Source organism: Amblyraja radiata, chromosome 23 (genome assembly GCF_010909765.2).
Source record: "Amblyraja radiata isolate CabotCenter1 chromosome 23, sAmbRad1.1.pri, whole genome shotgun sequence".
NCBI classification, from domain to species: domain Eukaryota; kingdom Metazoa; phylum Chordata; class Chondrichthyes; order Rajiformes; family Rajidae; genus Amblyraja; species Amblyraja radiata.
In genome coordinates, this window is record NC_045978.1 from 702,644 (window position 1) to 725,421 (window position 22,778).

General features: G+C 43.4%; 2 protein-coding genes and 1 long non-coding RNA gene across 5 annotated transcripts in view; 2 read left to right on the top strand and 1 right to left on the bottom strand.

Annotated features, from left to right (window-relative positions):
• Positions 1–1,504: 1,504 nt before the first annotated feature.
• On the bottom strand, positions 1,505–20,088 carry LOC116986129. The gene is made up of 3 exons (XR_004415425.1): positions 19,782–20,088; positions 2,747–2,755; positions 1,505–1,517 (listed from the first exon to the last, which is right to left on the bottom strand). It is a non-coding gene; the product is annotated as an uncharacterized LOC116986129 (long non-coding RNA).
• On the top strand, positions 2,030–12,793 carry srsf6 (serine and arginine rich splicing factor 6). Its single transcript, XM_033041300.1, has 6 exons — positions 2,030–2,204; positions 4,099–4,295; positions 4,874–4,992; positions 5,085–5,287; positions 7,239–7,334; positions 11,615–12,793. The coding sequence occupies exons 1-6, from the start codon at positions 2,098–2,100 to the stop codon at positions 11,970–11,972; spliced, it is 1,080 nt and encodes a 359-aa protein (XP_032897191.1). The 5' UTR covers positions 2,030–2,097; the 3' UTR covers positions 11,973–12,793.
• The window catches only part of l3mbtl1 (L3MBTL histone methyl-lysine binding protein 1), a 47,070-nt gene continuing 39,185 nt past the window's right edge, over positions 14,894–22,778 (top strand). For all 3 annotated transcript variants that reach the window (XM_033041296.1, XM_033041298.1, XM_033041297.1), the window contains exons 1-4: positions 14,894–15,568; positions 20,056–20,221; positions 21,101–21,300; positions 21,814–21,967. In XM_033041296.1, the coding sequence (XP_032897187.1) occupies positions 15,485–15,568; positions 20,056–20,221; positions 21,101–21,300; positions 21,814–21,967 (604 nt within the window). In that variant the 5' untranslated portion in view covers positions 14,894–15,484. The remainder of the gene's footprint in view (positions 15,569–20,055; positions 20,222–21,100; positions 21,301–21,813; positions 21,968–22,778) is intronic.

Here is a 22,778-nt window from a genome sequence, read left to right on the forward strand (position 1 = left end):
ATCTCTTATTCATGAACTTTACTTTGTTAGAATTGACAATCGCTTGATTGCCAAAATGCAGATGAGTTAATTACCTCTTCCTTGTGCCTATCTCTCGCTGCGTCTGCCACCTTCCAGCTTGCCCTGAACTGTAAAGTAAAGTTTTGTTAAAAATTAGATTTTTCTGAAATGCAAAGTTTTCTTTTTCCAGGGATGCTGTGTAGCCTTGGGCGTCTTTCAATATTTCTGTTGTACAGATTTCCAGAAAGCGCTGAATTGCTTTAGTAAATCAAATTCTGTTTCGATTTAAAATTCTGTTTTGATTTAAAGACAAGTTACTTTCATCACGATTATAGGTAAATTATTTATTAATAGCGCAGTACAGCATGGCAGCTATCTTTTTGGCCGACCTTGTCCATGTGGACCAAGTTAGCATACCCATTTGGCCTGTAGCCCACTAAACCTTTCCTATCCACATATCTGTCCAAATGACTTTTAAATCTCCAAATTATATTTACTTCTAAAGCTTCCTCTGGCAGCTCATACTAGATACCGACAATCGTCTGAGTTAAATAGTTGCCCATGTGTTCCCTCTTAAATCTCTCCTTCTCGCCTTCAGCCTATGCCCTCTAGTTTTAGAATCCTCTACCCTGCGAAAAATACTTTGGAGTGTTCACTTAGGAAGATCTTCTTTCCCTCTGTTATCTCAGGAACAGCTTATTCCCCATTCATTATCCGGCTTTTGAATGGTCCTTCCATAAGCTAGGGTATAGACCAAAGACAATAGGCGCAGGAGTAAGCCATTCGGCCCTTCGAGCCAGCACCGCCATTCAATGTGATCATGGCTGATCATCCACAATCAGTACCCCGTTCCTGCCTTCTCCCCATATCCCGACTCCGCTATCTTTAGGAGCTCTATCTAACTCTCTCATGAAAGCATCCAGAGAATTGGCCTCCACTGCCTTCTGAGGCAGAGAATTCCACAGATTCACTACTCTCTGGGTGAAAAAGTGTTTCCTCATCTCCGTTCTAAATGGCTTATCCCTTATTCTTAAACTGTGACCCCCTGGTTCTGGACTCCCCAAACATCGGGAACATGTTTCCTGCCTCTAGCGTTTCCAAACACTCTTATATGTTTCAAGACATGAAACATGGGGGGGATTGTCCCCCACCACTCAAAACACGGGGGGGGTGTCCCCCTGCGTCTCCCCCACCCCCCCGGGATTTCCGCCCATGTGTGGTATGACTGATCTGTGGGGGGGAGGGATTGACAAATTGGGAGTATAAAGATGGAGTTGAAGGGGAAGTGAGTACAGGAAAATTTACGAAAGATTCCCTTTGCTACATGCAGATGAGAGGGGATCTTATTGAAACATATAAGATTGTTAAGGGTTTGCACACGCCAGAGGCAGGAAACATGTTCCCGATGTTGGAGGAATCCAGAACCAGGGGCCACAGTTTAAGAATAAGGGGTAAGCCATTTAGAACGGAGACGAGGAAACACTTTTTCTCACAGAGAGTTGTGAGTCTGTGGAATTCTCTGCCTCAGAGGGCGGTGGAGGCAGGTTCTCTGGATGCTTTCAAGAGAGAGCTAGATGGGGCTCTTAAAGATAGCGGAGTCAGGGGATATGGGGAGAAGGCAGGAACGGGGTACTGATTGGGGATGATCAGCCATGATCACATTGAATGGCGGTGTTGGCTCGAAGGGCTGAATGGCCTACTCCTGCACCTATTGTCTGTTGTCTGTTTGGACAGCATGCAGAACAAAGCATTTCACTGCACCTCGGTACAGGTGACAATAATAAAGCTAAACCTTTATCCGTGCCCCTCCTCACCTTGTGCATCTTAATAAGGTCATCCTTCCACGCCATCTGAGTGACTACAGACGATATAAAGACAGTTGACAACGATATCCAAAAAACGGACTACAACTACCAACGTGCTTTGCGAGGATCGCTGACGTAGACCACACAAAGCGCCGACTGGAACGCAGCAAGCGGTGACGTAGTACGCAGCAGGCGATGACGTAGGGCGCAGCAGGCGGTGACGCGACGTGTGGCGCGCTGTGGCGGGAGGAAGGCGTCCGTCCGTCGGCGCCGAGCAGCAGCAGCCGCCGCCATGCCGCGCGTCTACGTCGGGAGGCTCAGCTACCAAGTACGCGAGAAGGACCTGGAACGGTTCTTCAAGGGCTACGGGAAGCTGCTAGAAGTGGACCTGAAGAACGGGTGAGGCCAGGGTGGGGAGGGGGGGTCGGCGGGGTGGCGGTGAGGCCGGGCCGGGCCTGGCGTAGGCGGCGGGGGGCCCAGGCCGGGCCTAGTAGCGGCGGCTGGGCCTGGCGCTCCATTGTTGCCACAGGCCTGCTCCACGCGTCCCTGGGCCCGGGTGGGGGGGGAGGAGGATGGAGGGAGAGGGGCGGCGAGAATGCCGCGTGGAGCGGGGAAAATGGCGGCTCCAGGTGGAAGGAGCGGGAGAGGAAGATGGAGGAGGCGAGTGGGCTCGGGGCTGGACGAGGGAGACGTGGCGGAGGGGGAAAGGTGGCTCGGGGCGGGGGGGAGAGAGAGAGGGTAGGGGCCACAGGGTGGGGATGGGGGGGGGGGGGGGGGGGGGGGGGAGAGTCTCTTTTCTCTCCCCACCCCCCTATGGCGCCGGGGGGTTTATTAGGAGAAGCGCCGGCCGGAGTCGTGTGCGGGGCGGGGGGAGCGCAGTCAGTCCCACCTGTCCTTGTTCCATGGGTTGGCAGAGATTTTCAGTCCTGCTGTCCCCCAACAATTGCCCCCTTCGGCTGGAGATCCTCGGAGCTGGGAGATAGATGGATCTCCACGTGGACGTCGGGCAGAGGGTTTCGATTCTGTTGTGGTTTGTGTGTTTTAACCTGTCGCTCATTGTGCTCGTCTGGTTGTCGAAAGCAGCAGTATTCGGCCGGTTCATGCAAAACCTGGGGCTCTCGGTCAAAAACAACCTCGAATCTGTATTTTGGAATTAAAGTTGCCTTAAATATACCTCCAAACAATAAGCTGGAATATAACAATCACGAAGGAGAATAAATTGGGAGATTGTTCTTTTGGTGACCAATTTTAAATACAATGGAAAATACCAGTTGTTTTTGGTGTGAAATGCACCAAGGATCACAAATCTGTATTTTCTCAAAGGGGGAATAATTATTTGGAAAATAATTGGGTTGGGGAAAGAGCAGAAAATTAGATCTGGTGATTTTCTTTCAGAGAGCTGAAGCATGTGTTTTGGAATAATGTTCATTATTTTAATGATCAAAAAATGCTGGAGGATATTGGCGGGTCAAGCACCATTTGTGGAGGGGAATGGACAGGTGATGTTCTGGAGAAGGGTTTCGGCCCGAAACGTTGCCTATTTCCTTCGCTCCATAGATGCTGCTGCACCCGCTGAGTTTCTCCAGCACTTTTGTGTACCGGTGATGTTCTGGATTGGGACCCTTCTTCAGACTTAAAGCTCCCTCTACAGATGCTGCCTGACCCAGTGGGTTGGACAATAGGTGCACGAGTAGGCCATTCGGCCCTTCGAGCCAACACCACCATTCAATGTTATCATAGCTGATCATCCCCAATCAGTACCCCGTTCCTGCCTTCTCCCCATATCCTCCAGCAGTGTTTTCTGCACAAGACCACCATCTGCAGTCTTTGTTATTTTGATGATTTTTAAATGTGCTTTATTTACTTGGATTTTACAGTTTTTATCTTCATCTTCATCCACAGTACACAAATGCATCTTCATATCTAATGTTAACAATCAGCCGATTTAAAAGAAGACTAATACTTTTTCCGCTGTTAACGTTGTCCATGGGAATACAGTGACACGTGCATTTTGCCCCCTTTATGTTCTATGTTCTTTTTAACTTTAATCTTATTTTACACCGTTTTAATTTTCCTAATCTTACTGCCATAACCTTTATTGGAAGCAATTGCCAAGTATGGACCTTTTTAAGTTGGTGTATTTTTCTGGTCGCATGGGACATGCACAGATTAGTAATATTAGTGCGATTAGTGAAATAGATGAACCATGATTGAATGGCTGAGTAGACTTGATGGGCCGAATGCCCTACACCCGCTACTATGACTTATGGATATTTTTATTGAATTACCACAGATATGGATTTGTTGAGTTTGAAGACTCGCGTGATGCAGATGATGCAGTTTACGAGCAGAACGGCAAGGAGCTCTGTGGAGAGCGTATAATAGTTGAGCATGCGAGAGGACCACGCCGTGATGGCAGCTATGGTGGTGGTGGTTATGGTGGTGGTGGTGGTGGCGGCGGAGGTGGAGGCGGCGGCGGCGGCGGTCGCAGTGAGTGATTTATTCAACATGACTTATGTTTACTTTTTAAATTCGCTTAAAAAATTCCAGTGGTGTTTTATTATTTAAATTGTTACAATGAAAGTGTTCATCCAAACCTTGTTAATAAGACCTTGATTTTTTAATTGAAAGAATCCATTGCGGATAAGATGTCTGCCCGTTCCGATTGACCTTGGCTTTACCTTACATTATGTAGCCTTTGGCGTTTGGCTGACCTAATGGAAGCCATGACGACAGCTGCCTTTGCCATTAGACCCTGGGTGATGAGGATGCCAAGGGTTAGACATATCTGGTTAATCTGAACTAAGTGCCTGTTACCATATGTGTGTTATACCAAACTTCTAAAATCTGCTAGAATGTAAGTACATAAATGGAATATTTAGTTTTTAATTTTTGCCAAAACATATGCAGACATGCATGGTACATAATTATAGAATATTGTGTAAAAACAAATAGAAAATGTAATTATTAACAAGATTATTTAATATTCAGATCTATTTTCTTTGTCTCATTTAAAATTTGATAGATTTTTAATTGAGTAGTTACTGATTTTCTTTCTGAACCTCAAGGCAGCAGTGGTTATGGATATCGAAGAAATGGAAGAGAAAAATATGGGCCACCTGTCCGAACTGAGTTCAGGCTCATCGTTGAAAATCTTTCAAGTCGCTGCAGCTGGCAAGATCTAAAAGTAGGCTTTGAATTGTTGTTTAAACAACTTTAAAATAAATTGGCATTAAAGATCATTGTTCTGACTAACTTGTTTTTTTTTTCCCTTTGAAGGATTTCATGAGACAAGCGGGTGAAGTGACATATGCCGATGCTCATAAGCAGCGTATGAATGAAGGTGTCATTGAATTCAGATCCTACTCTGATATGAAGAGGGCTCTGGACAAGCTGGATGGCAGTGAAATCAATGCGAGAAAGATACGATTGGTTGAAGACCGGCCCCGTAATAGACGCTCTTCCTCTGGCAGTCGATCCCGGTGAGCGTGTAGTTTCAGAACTGATTTTACAGCTTGATCGCACGACTGAGTTGTGAAGAAAAAGTGGGAAATTGACAGTTGCAGCTTATAGAGAGAATAGATGCTAACATTGAACTTTGTTTTGAAGTATCACTATCTAAAACAAAGTGTTCCCATGACTTTGTTTTTGTTTCTAGCATTTATAGTTTTCCTGGGTAAGGAAAGTTGGTGGGGAAAACTTGATTGTAAGGGATTCTGGAAGATGGGAAGTAGGTAGTTTAATCAGATATAGTGGCTGAAAACGGATCATTTGGTGATTAACAAGCTTCTCAGCTGCCACAATTAACACTTGCAATTTAGTTTTGCTTAGCCTCCATATTATCATCTGTTTTCCATCTCTGGCAGTCTAAAGAAGGGTTTCGGCCCGAAACGTTGCCCATCTCCTTCGCTCCATAGATGCTGCTGCACCCGCTGAGTTTCTCCAGCATTTTTGTGTACCTTTGATTTTCCAGCATCTGCAGTTCCTTCTTAAACACTCTGGCTTTAAATATGTTTGATATCTAACTTTTCCTTGTTTTGATGAAAAGTTGATTTGAAACATCTAATTATTTTTCTCTCTACTGATGCTGTTGGACCTTATTTTACTTTCTGGCATCTTTTGTGTTAATTTCAGATTTTTGCCGTTTGCCTGATAGGGGTGCAGTAGATGGAGAGGGGAATGAATTACAATACATTATTGGAGGTAGCTGCTGAAGTAGATTCTCAGCGAAGGGGATGGGTGAATGGGCAGAATATATTTGTTGGGGTTTTATGCTTGTACAATGTGTAGCACAAGGATCTAACAATTTCAGTGTTGTGATAGGATGGAACATAGGTTAATACAATAAGTGCTAGAGTAACTCAACAGTCAGGTGGTATGTCTGGAGAACATAGATAGGTGATGTTATGATCTTATGTGCTGAGCTTTGGAAGGGTCTCTCCCTGAAACATCACAGAACCATGTTCTCCAGAGATGCTCTCCGGCCCACTGAGGTTCTATTCAGAAATGTAGAAACAACAATGTTTCTTTTGAGTACTCTAGCATTAAAATAAGTTTTCTTCACCAGGATGCTAAGGGGCTTTCACTTTGATTAATACCATTAAGTACATCCAAGTAAATTGGGATAGGTTTGACATAAATGTGCTTTAATTCAGGTTCTGCAGTATTGCACTAAAATATTAAGCATTGTGTTGACAAGTGGAAACATAGAAAATAGGTGCAGGAGTAGGCCATTCGGCCCTTCGAGCCTCAAATTTTCCCGTCTTTTTTATAGTGTTTTCTGTGAGCTCTAGAATGTAGACCTAGATCATTTGGCTGGCCCATTGCGTCCGAGCCAAATTAGATGCAGGTTTTCTCGTATGGCAGTAATGCTTACGCATACATAATGTTATTAAGGCCAATAAAGTTGCATTCATACATATCTTTCTCTTAGAGTTTTAGGCAGTTTCCTTATGCGCCTATTGCATAGATATCAAGACCCTTCCGACCTGAAACGTCACCCATTCCTTCTCTCCAGAGATGCTGCCTGACCCACTGAGTTACTCCAGCATTTTGTGTCTACTTTTGATTTAAACCAGCACCTGCAGTTCTTTCGTATGCATTGACAGGTGATTGATCTCTTACAATCTTGTAGACACATTCTTGTTGCTGCTTGATATCCACACTCAATGCATTGGGGCATTCACTGTGCCATCTACTGACAAACATAATCCCTTGAATGGAGCACAAGGCCATTTACAACTCCCATAGCCCGTGAGAGCACCGAATAAGCACGAGCCATTGTGGTCCACATGTCTTAGCATCTGGTTTAGGAAATAGCTAGAAGTCTCCAGGGAATTGTTAGCCTAACCATCTCAACTAAAGTATCCAAAAAAATCATTTTATAATTATTTTGATGACCATTTTTACTATTTAGTGTATCTTATTTCACAGATCCAGGTCTCGAAGTCGTCGTCATTCTCGTAGCAGAAGTCGTAGGAGTACCCGCAGCAGATCTGGCACTGCCTCAAAGAGCCGGTCACGTTCCCAGTAAGTACATTGAGTTGCTTTGTTTGGTAGACTGTGTTCTTTGAGGGCACATTATGTAACACGTGGGAATTGTTGGTTTTTAACAATGTGATTTAATGTTCCAGAAATTCCTCTTGATTGCTATTTAAACACTGAGATGAGCTATCAAACATTGGACCTTTTTGATTTGCATGATATAACTTAAATGCATTTTCATGCTGAAAACTTCGCTCATCTCAATATTAAACTTGAAATGACTTTTAAATTCAGGGGGGCATCTGTCAATTTAAAATAGTTTGAATTGTGGTTAGGGCTAGTGTTCTGCCGAGGTTACACCTTGTTTGATGCAGCTCACAAACAATAGATTCAGTTGGTCATCAGCAGCACTCACACATTGGACTGGGAGTCACTGCCAGCCATACTTTCAATGGAAAAATTAAATGGCAATGGTATGGGTTTATTCGTCCCAGTCGCAGATTATCTTGGTTTACAGATTTTTATTAAAAAATCCACCATTATAAAGTAGTCTTCTGGTATTGTTTTTACACTAAACATAGTTGAATACCTAGTGGCTCGGCATAATTTCCTGCAGCTGCATAAGGAAATTGTGGAGTTGGAAGAATGAACAATAGAGGGATGTGGCTCTTGATGTTGAAAGAGGAATAATAGATATCTCTGGGCCTACCTTGTTAAGGAAGTGTAAGTCGAATGATCGATCTCCTGAATTGGGGAAAAACGCAGAAAATGGAATGCTATCAAGAGCCATGCCGGTTATGGTGAGGGGACCCATGATTAAGTGAAAAGGAAGGTAGACAAATGCTGGAGAAGCTCAGCGGGTGAGGCAGCATCCATGGAGCGATGGAATAGGTGACGTTTCGGGTCGAGACCCTTCAGACTGATGTTGGGGGGGGGGGCGGGAAGAAGAAAGGAAGAGGCGGAGACAGTGGGCTGTGGGAGAGCTGGGGAGGGGAAAGAGGGAGAAAGCAAGGATTACCTGAAATTGGAGAAGTCAATGTTCATACCGCTGGGGTGTAAACTACCCAAGCGAAATATGAGGTGCTGCTGCTCTAATTTGCAGTGGGACTCATGGAGGAGGCCCAGGACAGAAAGGTCGGATTCTGAATGGGAGGGGGAGTTGAAGTGCTGAGCCACTGGGAGATTAGCTAGGTTAATGCAAACTGAGTGGAGGTGTTGGGCGACATGGTCGCCAAGCCTGCGCTTGATCTCACCGATGTAGAGCAGTTGGCACCTAGAACAGTGGATGCAATTGAGGAGGTGCAGGTGAACCTCTGCCTCGTCTGGAAAGACTGCTTGGGTCCTTGGATGGAGTCGAGGGAAAGAGAAAAGGAAGATATCTCGTGAGTGTAGGTGTGGAGAGTGTCATCAGAATGGTGTTGGAGAAATTTGAGGAATCCAATGTAGCAAACAGGATTGTAGGTGTGCAGTTAGGGAAACTGAAAATGTCTGTTTGTTTATGATATTGTTTGCTAACGTATCCCCTGAGATGCAGAAATAAATTGAAACGGGTAGGAATCATAGAACGGTGTTGGAATTTATAGCAAAAGTGGTAAAATGTTTGAGTCATGTATGGGAGCAAGAAGCAGAATTGATCTAATTATATCCACCCGAACAGAAGTGAAAGGGGTGCCATATGCATGACTGGTAAAAATATTGTTGCACAGAGATGGCCGTAGATTGTACTTGCGTGGAATCCTGTAGCTGAGAAAGAGTGGACCTCTGTTCAGGGAAGAGGCAGAGGGAACTTGCTGACGGATGGAGGAGAAGGATTGGACATCGATGTTAATGAGGTGGGATCAGGAAAATGGATACTGCCAAAGTGGCAGCAGGCATCTTGAAATTTCATGGATGGAAGACAAAACAAGAATAATTATCAAGAAATGGGTTTGACATGGGAACAGATTGAGGCAGTGAGTTTATCATGGATCTTGGAGGTGGTAGATGAAGATTGTCACGTAGGATTGGAGGACGATGGAAGTGGCGGCGCTGCCTTGCAGCTGCGGCTCGCCTGCAGTCCGTTTATCTTTTCTGTTTTTTGTTTTCTTTTGTTCCATTTTTACAGTTTATTTCGGTTTATTTAGTTGTGTATGTGTGGGGGGGGGGTTGGGTGTAACATGTTTTTTGACTCTTCCTTCGGGGGGGGATGCGACCTTTCCTGCCGTGTCCCCCGTGTCCGTCTGCGCTGAGGCCTATCGCGGAACTGGTGGCCTCCAACTGCGACCGACCTCGGGGCTCTGGAGGCAGAGCCAGGACTTACCAGCGCGAGGCTGGCCGACTTCGGGGCTGTGGTTGCGGGGCGACCCAACTTCCGACCCGACTTTGGAGCCTCGGAGGCTCGGCCGCGGGCCAGTGGACGACATCATCGGGAGCTCGAGTTCTGTTTTCCGGAGCTCCCGCAACTACAGCTGCGTCCGCTGGACTGGAGGACGGCAGCTTCGGCCGCCACGGGCCGCAGAATTTGGGCCGGCCCGTTAGCGGATCGCGGATTCAGCCGCGGGACTTGCCTGCCGTCGCCCGGCGGGGTCACAACGTCGGAGGCTTGGATTGCCTCAGCGCAGAGGGAGAGCGAGGAGGGAAGAGACAATGGCTTTGGGACTTAAACTGTGTTGAGTGTTTGTTATTTATTCTATGTTATGACTGCAGGCTAAACCATCACCCGGCGGGTTATTGTTACTTTTTTACTTTATTGTTTGTTTTGTTTTGTCTTTTGTTTTGTCTCTTTTTTTATTGATTGATTGTGTTGTGATGTGTTTACCTTGTTTATCAGAGGGACTAAAGATGGAAATTAGCTACTGGCTACAATCTTGCGTATTACATGTAAATGTATATTAATATGCACTGTCCCTAAATAAATAAATAAATTACACTTACAAATTACGTTGAAGTGGGAGTAGAGAACTTCCAAAGAGTTGAAATTGGTGACGTAGGAGATGTGTGGTAATGCCAGAGAGCTCTGGTCAATTGTCCCTCCATTTACACCACCTCCAGGTAGAAGGATGTTGTTAACAAATCTTTATTTCCTTCTTGTTCAACATTTCTATTTTCTGTTGGTCTTCATCCTATCAGATTTACCTTTTCTCTTTTTTCTGTTTTCTAACTTCCTATTTCAGATGAAAGGTTCTCTTCCTAAAATGTTTACATTGTTCTATCTTGCCCTCCACAAAAGTGTTGCTAAGTATTTCTTACATTTTCTGTTTATTTCTGTTTTATTTATATAGGTTCAAAGCAATATCTGCACTATAACATTAATTATTTTCCATGTTCCTTGTGTTTAACTGCATGGTGGTGAGAGGAGGATAATTCTTCTATTTTTAATAGGTTGAAGTTGTCTTTAATTGTCAGTGGAGTTAGCCATTAATGGTGGTGCAAGGATCAATGTCCATACATCTTTGTGTCCTTGATTAATGTAACCACTAGTACACTAGAATTGAGAAATCTAACCAAAACCTGTGATGGTTGTTTAATTCTGGAAAAATTACTTAATTTCATGTTATGGTCATCAATCTGTTTTGATGCTGACACTGGTCTCCATTGATTCTTGGAAATTAACCACATTTTTAAGCACCATTCTTTAACATCTTCACTTCCTTTTAATATTGAGTGGAGTTACTCATTTGTGCTTTTTAATTTAAATTGTAGCACCTTATTTTTGGATCATCCTGGGAGTTGAATGTGGAAATAGATTTGATCTTGCCCTGATTAGCAAGGGCTCATCAGCTGATTGCTTTGGGTGTGATCAGATCTCCCTAGCAATGTGGACATTAGAATGTTAACCGTTCATGTGGTTTAATCATTTGAAACTTAATGACAAACTTTCTCTCTTATCTACAGGTGTTGATTTTGGTTATATCAACTTCCTGAGTATCTTTTGTCCCAGTACCTGTTATTTGTCAGGATTTTATATTGGATGTTTTTTGACAATAAGAGCTTTTGGGAAATGTTGTTGTTTATTAAATAAGTGAATGCATGTCTTCAGTGAGCTACCAGATAGCAGTCAACTGGTGTGCTTGCAAATGAGTTTTTAAAGATGCAGCAAGCAAGAACAGGGGGTTATTTCAGTTCACGAGCAGAGGTAGTTTTTCAAACGGAGAACCAGCTGAAATGTAGGCAATTGATCATTACACAGTAAACTACATTTTATATCTTAAATCTGTAAGTGGTAAGAAACTTTTAGATAGAATGACAGACTCTAATTTGGTAATTCTTGCTAAATTAAATCTGTAAAATGTGCAAAATATGAAATGGAGCACTTTTTAACATTTTTTTTGCTTTTCTAAATCTAGATCTCGGGGCAAGGGGCATTCCAGATCCAAATCAAAGACTCCTGAGCGGAAATCCAGGTCAAGAAGTAATTCCAAAGTCAAGTCTGATCACGGCTCTCGTTCCCCATCTCCAAGTAAATCAAAATCTGACTTGAATAAAAAGTCAAAGAGCAGATCTAAGTCCCCTCAAGTTAATGGTAATGGAGAAAATAAATCGATATCTCGTTCCCGTTCAAAGTCCCGCTCGAGGTCACGGGAAGCATCTGTTCCTGTGTCACCTGTGAAATCCAAACCAAAATCTGAGAACTTGTCTCCATCCAACTCTCGTAGATCAATGTCTAGGTCAATGTCCAGATCTAGGTCTGGTTCCAAGGAGTAGCAACCTACTTCACCTGACTGAAGTCTGTTGGAAGTTCTTCCTTACTGTAGCTGTACATGTAAATGTAACTTTGAGACTCCAAACTTTTCCAAACTGGTGTTTTTCTTTCTAGTGTAGATTGCAGTATAGGGATAATTGTATATAAACCATCTGGTCACTAAATTGTTAAGCAATAAGTGCAAGTATAGCAGTTGTTTCCCCCTGCCCCCCAAATACTAAAGCTAAAGAAAACAATGTGCTAATTGAGGATAGTTTTTTTTTTTTTAATTTCCCCATTTTATTGCTTGAATGCTGCACAAAGTCTTGTGCATGAAGAGCTGCCACAGAACTCTGTGATAGTCACACTTTATTTTAGTGCCACAAATCTACTTTTCAAATTACAACCAATGTTATTGAACTCTCACACAAACTCAAATGACCCAGTTAAACTCCCTGGTATTACCTTTATGGGGGGGGAAAAGCAAAGGAATACTTGTATGGAGAGGGGTTGTAATTGTGTAATTATCCCTGAAATGCCCAATTTCAAAATCTACATGTTGTGTCGGTTGGTGTATATATTGTGTTGCCGTACATACTAATGATGCTTCCTTGTCGAGCTTACATGCAGCTGAATAGAGCTTTGTAGGCCAGTGACTTAAAATACTGCACATTTTGTATGATACGCAATCAAATATGCATGACCTTCCACATAATGAGTAAGTAATCTGTGGTGATCTAGGTTGATGATCTTTGTGCAGCCCAGCATTTACAGATGCATGGATTTTTTTACACCTGGTACATATTTGAAATATGCATGGTTTCAATAAAATATTTTATTGCAACTTTTGTAAATTTATTTCTTGACTACACTGCTTTTGTCTAATAAATGCATTACAAACTTTTTGAAAATAAGACTATCTTGTTTTAAACAAGATCACATTGTGCAAAGACTACAATTCCATTTTAAGATTTTGTACAAAAAGATTCTGCGTACGCATGTGACATTTGAACAAAACAATGTAGAAAGTATCTGCTAATCTTGTGATGAGTTTCTGCATATGTTTGTCATTGCTTCTGTAAAAGCAGCATAGAAACATGGAAAATAGGTGCAGGAGGAGGCCATTCGGCCCTTCGAGCCAGCACCACCATTCATTGTGATCATGGCTGATCATCCCCTATCAATAACCCGTGCCTGCCTTCTCCCCATATCCCTTGACTCCACTAGCCCCTAGAGCTCTATCTAACTCTCAAATCCATCCAGTGACTTGGCCTCCACTGCCCTCTGGCAGGGAATTCCATAAATTCACAACTCTGGGTGAAAATTTTTTTTCTCACCTCAGTCTTAAATGACCTCCCTTTTAGGCATGAAATGTATAACAGTTTTGTGCAGATTTAATTTCAAGTGGTGGGAAAATTATTTATTACATAATTTGCTGAGATGGCCACTTTTCTCTACATCGCCAAAATACTTTGGATATCTCCACAGTAGACTAGCCTGTACGTTGAAGGGGTAGTACTTTGCTGGATTGAATTTGTCAAACTTCCACGTGACTAGTTAATCGCCAATAAATCAAGTGTAATGTAGACACAAGAAACTGCTGATGTTGGAATCTTCAGCAAAAATATCAGTGCAAGAGGAACTGAGCAGGATGTGGAGGTTCAGCGTTTACAGATGCTGCCTGACATGCTCAGTTCTTCCAGCTCTTTGGCCAGTTCCAGTGTATCCTGCAATGGGGTGCATTTGATGAAGCAGAGATTGCTGTGGGTTTCTGCCAGATTGCATCTGGCATTTCCACTCTGAACATTCACTGAGAAGCTATAGATTGCAGCAAATATAATACAAATAAAGAAAATTTCTGCTTGGGATTATTATTTTTATTTATTCCAATTAGCTGGAGAAGTGCATTTAGTGTGCAGAAACCTATTACTGGCAATAAACTAAACAAACAAAACCATACTCAACGAATATTTTAATTTGTAAATGTTAGGGTGGTAACAAAAATGAACTCTTGCATTTTGTTTTGAAGTAAAATTATGTAAAGTTGCCCAGTAATCCAAGTTGACAGGGTTCTGTGCAATTCTCTTGGGTTTTAAGAAGATTAAGATACTTGGGAATATTAAATTGCAATATGTATTACATTTTATGTAATCTGTTGTATTAGATAGCAGTTATCTGCGCAGATGGGTGCAGTGCTAAATGCAGATGACTTATTAGCTGTGTATATCAGGGATTGAACCCAATCCACCGAGTTGGATACATTAAGCAAAGCAAGAATTTCATTGTCCTATACAGGGACACATGACAATAAACTAACTTGAACTTGAACTTGAACTTGAACTTGAACTTGAATTCTCAGTTAGTGTGCAAGTAGCTTGTGTTAAATTCATTCGTATGCAACATTTTCTCTGCGCGTTAATCATTCAGGACCCAAAGCTGAAAGTTTGTAGTGAGCTTTGTTCCTATGGCGGGACCAGAGGAGGGTGAATATTGACACTGGAAGACGAAAGTTTAAAAAATAAAATAAAGTGCTGGAGTAACAGGTCAGTCGGCATCTCTGGAGGATATGAACAGGTGATGTTATGAAGCGGGACCCTTCAGATTGATTGAGAAGTTGGAAGAGATGAGGTGTCGGACAAAGCCTGGCGAGTAATGGGTGGATGGTAGACACAAAATGCTGGAATAACTCAGCAGGACAGGCAACATCTCTGGAGAGAAGGAATGGGTGATGTTTTGGGTTGAGACCCTTCAGACATCACCTAGCTATGGGTGGATACAAGTGAGGGGTTCCAAGCTTTGATCGAACCTTAATATGCCACAAAATTGCAGACGTGGAAAATCACCCATTCCTTCTCTCCAGAGATGCTGCCTGTCCCACTGAGTTACTCCAGCATTTTGTGTCTTATCTTTGATTTAAACCAGCATCTGCAGTTCTTTCCTACACATACCAAATCGAGTGTTAGATAATCAAAGTATGATGCATCCACGACAAAGGATGCAAAGGTATCCTCACGCCAGGCCAAATCAAGCTTTAAAAAGCAAACACAATAATGGTGAAAGCAGTAAACTTGTCCAAAATACACAAGTGTGTGTAGTAAGGGGCAGTGGGAGCGGTACACATGCGCACCGCCAGCGCCTGGTCACACAGGCTGGGCGACAGTCAGCATTACATTGGCAAGAAACCTCATCATTTTCAGCAAGCAAACGAAGATCACATACTCGTTTATTTTAAAAAGCAGCACCTGCATCCACCCATCCAAGTCTGCAACGCCTGCCTGTCTCTTCCTCTCAATCAATGCATCTCTGCATCGCGACGTCATTATTTTAACCATAAATAAGCATATATCTATCTGCATCTGGTCCAGAAACGGGTGCTTGCACCGCAGGCATCTCATTCAGCGCTGCCCGAGGAGGATGCGGTGCCGATCCGTCATTTGGATTCCTTCTTCGTTGCCGGTGACTTTTCGCTTGATGCTTCTCCTGTCGTGAATTGGGGACACCGACCGATCAGAGCTTGGCTGGCGGCGCATCCTTCATGTACATGAAGCCAAGTGAAATACATGTTTCCGAGTTAATATCACTAGCCAGCCCCTGCCTGCCCGACAGCACCGCCATTTTGGTAAGAAAATACATCTCTCGTATGCTTTTATCAGTCAATAAAGGAGAAATGACAATCCTGAATGAATGAGACAGAAATTCACCGCACGGTGAATGGACATCTTGCCTGTGATATTTTGGATCGCGCGAATGCAAGGTTGAAGCCACAGTTAGTTCATATTATTTTGTGTTGAATTGTTAATAACGCTGGGGTAGATAATACTCTTATCAATCGTATCATTATCAATCGTTCTGATAAATATTTTTGGCAGCATTATTTATTGAAGAATGCTTTATATTTTCAAGGTATACTTTAATGTACACGAAAGCCTGTATATGGCACATTTAGTACACGTCTGCAACGTGTAGTGAAAAATATGGATTAAAACATAAAATGGATAAGATTCATCAAATGAGTGGGTAATGAAATATTAGAATGTTATAATATTATTGAAAGTTGCTATTTTATAATTGAATATATTTATTAGCCTATGAAGTTCAAATTGAAGTCTTACATTTCCCCAGAGAATGGTTGAATGTGGCAGTAATTTATTATTAAGCAATTGAGATAGGCAGAGGGAATGTCTCTTAGGTAAATAAAAAGCTTAAGTAAACCAATCAAGAGAGGGTAGTTTACTTTGAAGTTTATTTCACAGAAGATTAGACAGTCATGGGGTGATACAGCACAGAAACAGGCCCTTCAGCCCAACTAGGCTAGGACTTTACTCCTTGCAATGCAGGAGCCTGAGATGTTATTGTATGGAGGGGTATTAAATCATGAGTGGAAAGATAGGGTTAATGAGTCTTTTCCCAGGGTAGATGAGTCAAGAATTAGAGGGCACAGATTTAAGGTGAGAGGGAAAAGATTTAATAGAAAGCTTGGGTAGACAAAAAAGCTGGAGAACTTCAGCAGTTGAGGCAGCATCTATGGAGCGAAGGAATAGGTGACGTTTCGGGTCGAGACCCTTCAGTCTGAAGAAGGGTCTTGACCCGAAACGTCGCCTATTCCTTTGCTCCATAGATGCTGCCTCACCCGCTGAGTTTCTCCAGCTTTTTTGTCTACCTTTGATTTTTCCAGCAATTTCCAGAGATTTCTTTCTTAAACATAGAAACCTCAGGGGTAGCTTTTCCACACAGATGGTGGTGGGTATATCGAACGAGGTGCCAGAGGAAGCAGTTGTGGCAGGTACAATAACAACACATAAAATGCATTTGGATAAGTACATGGATAGGAAAGGACTTTCATATGAAGAAAGACTGGATAGACTCGGTTTGTACTCGCTAGAATTTAGAAGATTGAGGGGGGGGGGATCTTATAGAACTTACAAAATTCTTAATGGGTTGGACAGGCTAGATGCAGGAAGATTATTCCCGATGTTGGGGAAGTCCAGAACAAGGGGCCCCACAGTTTAAGGATAAGAGGGAAGTCTTTTAGGACCGAGATGAGAAAATCATTTTTCACACAGAGAGTGGTGAATCTGTGGAATTCTCTGCCACAGAAGGTAGTTGAGGCCAGTTCATTGGCTATATTTAAGAGGGAGTTAGATGTGGCCCTTGTGGCTAAAGGGATCAGGGGTATGGAGAGAAGGCAGGTACAGGATACTGAGTTGGATGATCAGCCATGATCATATTGAATGGCGGTGCAGGCTCGAAGGGCCGAATGGCCTACTCCTGCACCTATTTTCTATGTTTCTATGTTTAGTGGGATATGAGGTAACATGGGCAAATGGGACTAGTATAGATGGAGCATTGTGGTGAATAAAGATGTGTTGGGCTGAAGGGCCTGTTTCCATGCTACATGGTTAGGACTCTCAGAGCAAAGCAGCAGAGAAACAGGGAAAATCTGTCCAAGAGAAAGGTTCAAGCAGATGAAATGTGGTGGAAGAATGGCAATTAAATGTCAGTAATGAATTGTGGTTGGCTTGGACCCACTGGGTCCCAGAACACCACGTGATGGACCATTGTCTCTGGGATAGTCACTCACTTATTACCTGCAGCAGCTGCTCAAAGGAATCAGGGACATGGCTTACGGTTTAAAGTTGATTAAAGTTTTAAATTGTTGAGTGGAAGCCAAAGGTCATAGTTGTGGATTAAATGGAAATATTCAACAAAAAAAAGAACAATTCTACACAGTTTCTCCACTGTGTGTGTGTGTGTGTGTGGTGAGTGGTAGTGATGCTGCTGCACAGAGGGTTTACAGACACAATGTAAACGCAGAGAATGCTGGCAGAACCCAACAGAGTGAAGTGGGAACCCGAGCTAATGTTTCCGGTGACCTTTCACCGGAGGTTCACTTCAGATTCTTGCATCTAGGGCATTTAGACAATAGACAATAGGTGCAGGAGTAGGCCAATCGGCCCTTCGAGCCAGCACCGCCATTCTCTGTGGTCATGGATGATCATCCACATTCAGTACCCCGTTCCTGCCTTCTCACCATTTCCCCTTTAAGAGCTCAATCTAACTCTCTCTTGAAAGCATCCAGAGAATTGGCCTCCACTGCCTTCTGAGGCAGCAAATTCCACAGATTCACAGCTCTCTGGGTGAAAATGTTTTTCCTCGTCTCCATTCTAAATGGCCTACCCCTTATTCTTAAACTGGTTCTGGATTCCCCCAACATCGGGAACATGTTTCTTGCCTTACGCGTGTCCAATCCCTTAACAATCTTATATGTTTCAATAAGATTCCCTCTCATCCTAAATTCCAGAGTATACAAGCCCAGTCACTCCATTCTATCAACATATGACAGTCCCGCCATCCTAGGAATTAACCTCGTGAACCCACGCTGCACTCCCACAATAGCAAGAATGTCCTTTCTCAAATTTGGAGACCAAAACTGCACACATTACTCCAGGTGTGGTCTCACTAAGGCCCCGTACAACTGCAGAAGGACCTCTTTGCTCCTGTACTCGACTCCTCTTGCTATGAAGACCAACATGCCATTTGCTTTCTTCACTGCCTGCTGTACCTGCATGCTTATTTTCAGTGACTGACGAACAAGGACCCCCAGATCTCATTGTACTTCCCCTTTTCCCAACTTGACACCATTCAGATAATAATCTGCCTTCCTGTTTTTGCCACAAAGTGGATAACTCACATTAGTAGCAACATGTGCAGGATGCTAGGGCAGATGATGTGCGAGAAAATAGCTGGTAAACTACAAATACACCAATTCACTTTGAAATGCTGGAAGAGTATTGTATAGTTGAGAAAGATGGAGCTCCTGTGGTGAACCAGCCCACTAGAATACAATACAATACAATACAATACCTTTTATTTGTCATTTGAACCTCACATGAGGTTCAAACGAAATTTGGTTTCTGCAGCCATACAAAAAAAGAACCAAGACACACACCAACACAATTCAATTCACATAAACATCCATCACAGCGAGTCCTCACTGTGATGGAAGGCAAAATGTAAACATATCTCTCCCCTGCACTCCCCTCTCCCCCCCCCATGTCAGAGTCAAAGAGGCAAGGCAGTGAGTTAGGAAGGAATGATGGAATAATTTACATTTATTATGGTGGCAAAGTCCAGCAGGTGAACTCAGGGCATGGATTGGTACATGGTGAAGGGGGGGGGTGGGGGGGTGCTCAGGACTGGCAGCTCAGTGTTCTGGGGTCCAGATACGGTAGAGGTGGAGATAGGAGAGGAGGGGGAGTTGTGTTTCTGATTCGGGAGAACATTTGGGCACTGCTAAAAGCGCATATTCTTGAGGAATTGTCCTGTGAAGCTATGTGGATGGAACTTATAAATAAGAAGGGGCTGTCCACTTTGATGGAGTTATATGATATCATTTGACTGCAGCGGAGGGTAAGGAAATGGAATAATTGATCCTGGTGGGAAGGGTTTGATCATAAAGATAGATATGGGTGAGGGCTCCATCAACGAGTGCAGGAGACCTCCAGCCAAAGAGAAGGAGCATGTGACAGAAGTTCCTATGTGATACGAGACATCCTTGGAAACCCTTTTACGTAACGTTTTCTTGCAAAAGGAAAGGTAAGAAATTCTGAATATATTCTCACATTGTATTTTTAAGTTCACTCCTCATTAGTGTTGACCAGTCAGCAAACAAAACTTAGTTACATTCCCCCTAACTTTTACACGAAGGCGGGATATATACCGAGAGGCAAGACTCTTGTCACGCTTGTACTTTGGAACTTTTGAAATCTATTGATGCAATACCTTTAAAAACTCGAAACTCACATTTGAGTAAACTTTAAATGAAGTCACACGGACAGCTGTGGAGACCTAGTCAATGGATTTTTGTAAGGCAGAGATTGACAGATTCTTGATTAGTAAGGGTGTCAGGGGTTGTGGGGAGAAGGCAGGAGAATGGGGATTGAGAGGGAAAGATAGATAGAGGATAGCTCAGCCATGATTGAATGGTGGGGTAGATTTGATGGGCCGAATGGCCCAATTCTGCTCCTAGAACTTAGGAACGTATGAATTCTTACTTTGCGACTATGAGTGGGATTAACTATTGAATATACCAAACTTCGCACTTAGGTTCAGTGGCAATCAGAGGTAATCGTATTTAGAATGAACAGCGGAGTGGGATTGGAAGACCTGCCCAGCGATGCAAGACCACCCAGTCAAGGTAGTCTACACGAGGTAACCGGCAACAGTCTCACTCAGACCACCCACCTGCCAACCAAAGCCTTCATTATTCCAGGTACGTCTAATGGGCACCTGTATGTGTATGTTTCTGGGTCATCAGTGCAGGACACAGGCTGGTCCAGTGGAGAGTCTCCACCCTGAACATCAACCATCCAGCCTCCACAGATGCTGTGGGACCCGCTGAGTTCTTTCAGCAGTTTGGTTCTTCCTCCAGTAACTTGACCAATTTGCAACCGAATCCTTACTGTTTGTGAGACCCAAGTCACAGAGTCATTCAGCAGCGAAACAGACCCTTTGACCCAACTCATCCATGCCGTCTAAGATGCCCCATCCAAGCTGGTCCCAGTAGGCTATGCTTGGCACGTATCCCTCTAAACCTTTCTTATCCATGTATCTGACAATGGACTGTTACAAATATAGATACAATGAGAAATGTAAAGTACATCTATCTCATGGAGAGCGTAGACAAAAATGCTGGAGAAACTCAGCGGATTAGGCAGCATCTGTGGAGCGAAGGAAATAGGCGACGTTTCGGGTCGAGACCCTTCTTCAGAGTTGTTGAGATAATGTTGACTTTTAACAATTTAGTCCTGACACCCCATATGTTCAATCTACTGGTCACATCAATGTTGGAATCCAAGGGTCAAGGCAAAAAATATATCTAGGCATTGGCTGATGGAACTATTTAAATTTGTTTTGTTAGCAAAATAACAATGTATACTTTACACCTGACCATTGTCATAACTGTAATGGAAAGTTGACCACTAATGTTATGAGTTGACGTTTACAATATCTTTACAACTAATTAATCGTCATGATTGTAGCAGTTTTGTTTTATAAATTGGAAACAATGTAAACTTGTGGTCAGCAGGATACATTAATCAGCATGTTGAGAGATTTTATTTTTCTTCAAATATGAACTCATTTCATGCAGCAGCGAATCTTCGAAAACCTCGGAGTTTCTCCAGAGAAAGCCAGACCATTTCTCTGCCGGTCAAAGCCGAGCCGTCGGACAGCCCAGTGCCGGCGACTGCAACCATCAGCCCTCAGATCAGCGGCGCGCACAACTGTGACGTGGTCAGCGTCCTGGAGTGGAAAGATGGCATTGCCACCTTGCCTGGGAGCAACCTGAAGGTCAGCGCTTCCTTCTCAATGTCCTTCTGTTCCCAAATATGCTGCGTAGAACCAAGATCAGTACAGCACAGGAACAGGCCCTTCGGCCCACAATGTCCATGCCGAACACGATGCCAAGTTAAAATTATCTCATTTTCCTGCAGGTGGTCCATATCCCTCCATTCCCTGCACTTCCATGAGCCTATCTCAAAGCCTCTTAGACACCACTATCATACCTGCTTCCTTTACCACCCCGGCAGTAGAATCACTCATTCTGAAGATGGGTCTCAACCCGAAACGTCACCCATTCCTTCTCTGCAGAGATGCTGCCTGTCCCGCGGAGTTACTCCAGCATTTTGTGTCTATCTTCGAATCAATCATGAACTTATGAATGCCCAGGCCGATGAAAGCAAAGAATTTAATATAAGAATATTATTCCACCATTAACTTACTTAATTAGTTCCTCCTGTACAGGTGATTGTTTCCTCTTTGGTGCTTTAATTATTTTCACAGATGCTTTGTTTTTCTCTAAAGTTCCGACTGAATGAGTTTGGAGTTCTGGAAGTTGTCGGCACAGAAGGCATCGTGACGAAATCAGTGACCAGAATCTCCCGGGTGACCACAGTGGAGGCTGTGAGTGACACTTGCAGTGAGGAGGCAGGATGGAATGCCACCACTGCTCATCAATGTAAGGCATTTCCACAAAGATCCTCAGCACATCAGGCCAAAGCCTACACTTTTAGATGCGTGTCAGAGGCAATGGGGAGAAGGCAGGAGGGAGAGATAGATCGGCCATGATTTAATGGCGGAGTAGATTTGATGGGCCGAATGGTCTAATTCTGCTCCAATTCCTTATGACCTTACACTGCATTCACTACACTGCATGCACGGTATACAATGCACACAGTAAAACAATCTCTGGTGCAGTTTCATAAGTTCTCGGAGCAGAATTAAACCATCAAGTCCACTCCGATATTCAGTCATGGCTGATCTATCTTTCCCTCTCATCCCCATTCTCCTGCCTTCTCCCCATAACCCCTGACACCCGCACTAATCAAGAATCAGTCAATCTCCGCCATAAAAATATCCATTGACTTTGCCTCCACACTCAGCGGGAAAGGCAGCATCTCTTTGTGTGTGGCAATGAATTCCACAGATTCACCACCCTGTGGCTAAATAAATGATCATCTCGAATTCTACAGTGAGTTTTGAGTTGCAATGCACCCCATATATTGGCGGATATTTTTCAGTTAGCATTCGAGATAATTGTTCAATTTATTTCTTACTTGATGAAAGGAATGCCCTTGAGATTTTTCGCTCTGAGTGGGCTGTTGTTGAGTGGTGAGTCCTGGGGGTGGTTTCCGTGGAGACAGCAGCAACATGTTAAGTTATTGTTGGTCGTGTTCTGACGTTTCGTTGTTTAAACTCATTACACTTGCACTGCGATTATGATTCCAGCTATCAACGTTTCATTTTGTCATCACTGTGGTTTTAAGGCA